Genomic DNA, 1,491 nt, shown 5'->3' on the forward strand with positions numbered 1-1,491 from the left:
TATGAATCTCGACAGTACTTTTCTCAGTATTCTGCATTTAAACAATTTGTTTATGTAGAAAAATTTTTCCATACCGCCAGACACTAATCCCCAGATCATTTACATGGCTCATAAAATTTTAAATGCAGTTCTTGAAAGTTCACCAAAAGAAATGAAGATTTTGTAAACACATTTTAAAAACAAATAAGTGATCTTTTTTCTTTTTCCAATTATTATTTTATAGGTTCATTTGGAGCTTTCCAATCATCCGGAGTTAAAACAAGTATGGTGTGACAAAACCTTGGTGCAAGTGAACAGGTTTCAGAATGTAAAATCTTTGGTTCTGAAGAGATGTGGTTATGTTGTGCATGTAATTCCATCTCATTTGCTTCATTGCTTTAAGAATTTGGAAGATCTGCAAGTATCCGATTGCCATGGAGTGCAAGTTATCTTTAATATGGATGACATTAGCAATAAGCAAGTGACAAAAGCAATGGGCATGTCTGGTTTGAAAAACTTGTCATTAGAGAATCTACCAAATTTGAAACATGTGTGGGATAAAGATCCCAAAGGAACTTTTCACCTTCAAGCTCTGCAAGATTTCAGCATTGATAGATGTGATAGTCTTGAATATGTGTTTCCATCATCTATAACTAAAGGTCTTGCCATGAACAATCTTTCAATAAAAAACTGTGAGCAGTTGGTAAAAATCTTTTCAGAGGATAAAACAACCTCAGAATTAGAAGACACCATATCGATTGTGTTTGGTTCTCTGACTTCCCTGTGCCTAACAGGAGTGCCACTGCTCAAATACTTTTATCCGGGACTACACAAGCTTCAATTTCAAAAGCTAAAAAGATTATATATACAAGCTTGTAAATGGATGATATTCAATTGTGAAGAGGCAGAGGCTTACATAGACCAGCAAGTTATAGTTCCACCACTTGAACAGGTAACAATGACTTTGTTTATAATCTTATAACTAAATGGTTAAATTAGTCCTGAAAGATAATTCGTTCTTTAAATTGGTCTCAAAAGATTTTTTTTTTTTTTACATTTATTATGTTAATAGTCAATTAAAATTTTTAGGTGTGTTAGGGTGTTATTTAAAGTATCACATTAGTAAATTTTGACATAATCAATAAACAAAATAATGGAAGGACTAACATGTTTAATTTAAATTTTTTAAAAGACGAATTTGATTAAAAAAATCTTTCAGAGACCAATTTAAAAAACGAATGATTGTTTAGGAACTAATTTAACTATTTACTCATAATTTTATACCATAGACAATGATATAAATTTATATAACCTAACAAGAATTATTGATAGGTGAGAAACAAGAACACCGTAATTAAAGGATGAAAATCACATTTTTGTCTAGTGTCATTGATATAATTAACAAAAAGTAAAACTGATGAGCAACGAAAATCCTGTACACCTGAAAACATAGGAGATTTGTAGCATATCAGAAATATACTCGAGTTATATAAAGTATATTTTAAAAAAATA

The 1,491-nt window shown here is 30.4% G+C and overlaps 1 protein-coding gene across 5 annotated transcripts in view; it reads left to right on the forward strand.

Moving 5' to 3' along the window:
- The window catches only part of LOC107626019, a 60,026-nt gene that overhangs the window by 8,829 nt on the left and 49,706 nt on the right, over positions 1 to 1,491 (forward strand). For all 5 annotated transcript variants that reach the window (XM_016328784.2, XM_016328783.2, XM_021116373.1 and 2 more), the window contains exon 6: positions 224 to 931. In XM_016328784.2, coding sequence (XP_016184270.1) covers positions 224 to 931 — 708 coding nt within the window. The remainder of the gene's footprint in view (positions 1 to 223; positions 932 to 1,491) is intronic.

The sequence above is a fragment of the Arachis ipaensis genome, chromosome B02, assembly GCF_000816755.2.
Source record: "Arachis ipaensis cultivar K30076 chromosome B02, Araip1.1, whole genome shotgun sequence".
Classification (NCBI taxonomy): Eukaryota; Viridiplantae; Streptophyta; class Magnoliopsida; order Fabales; family Fabaceae; genus Arachis; species Arachis ipaensis.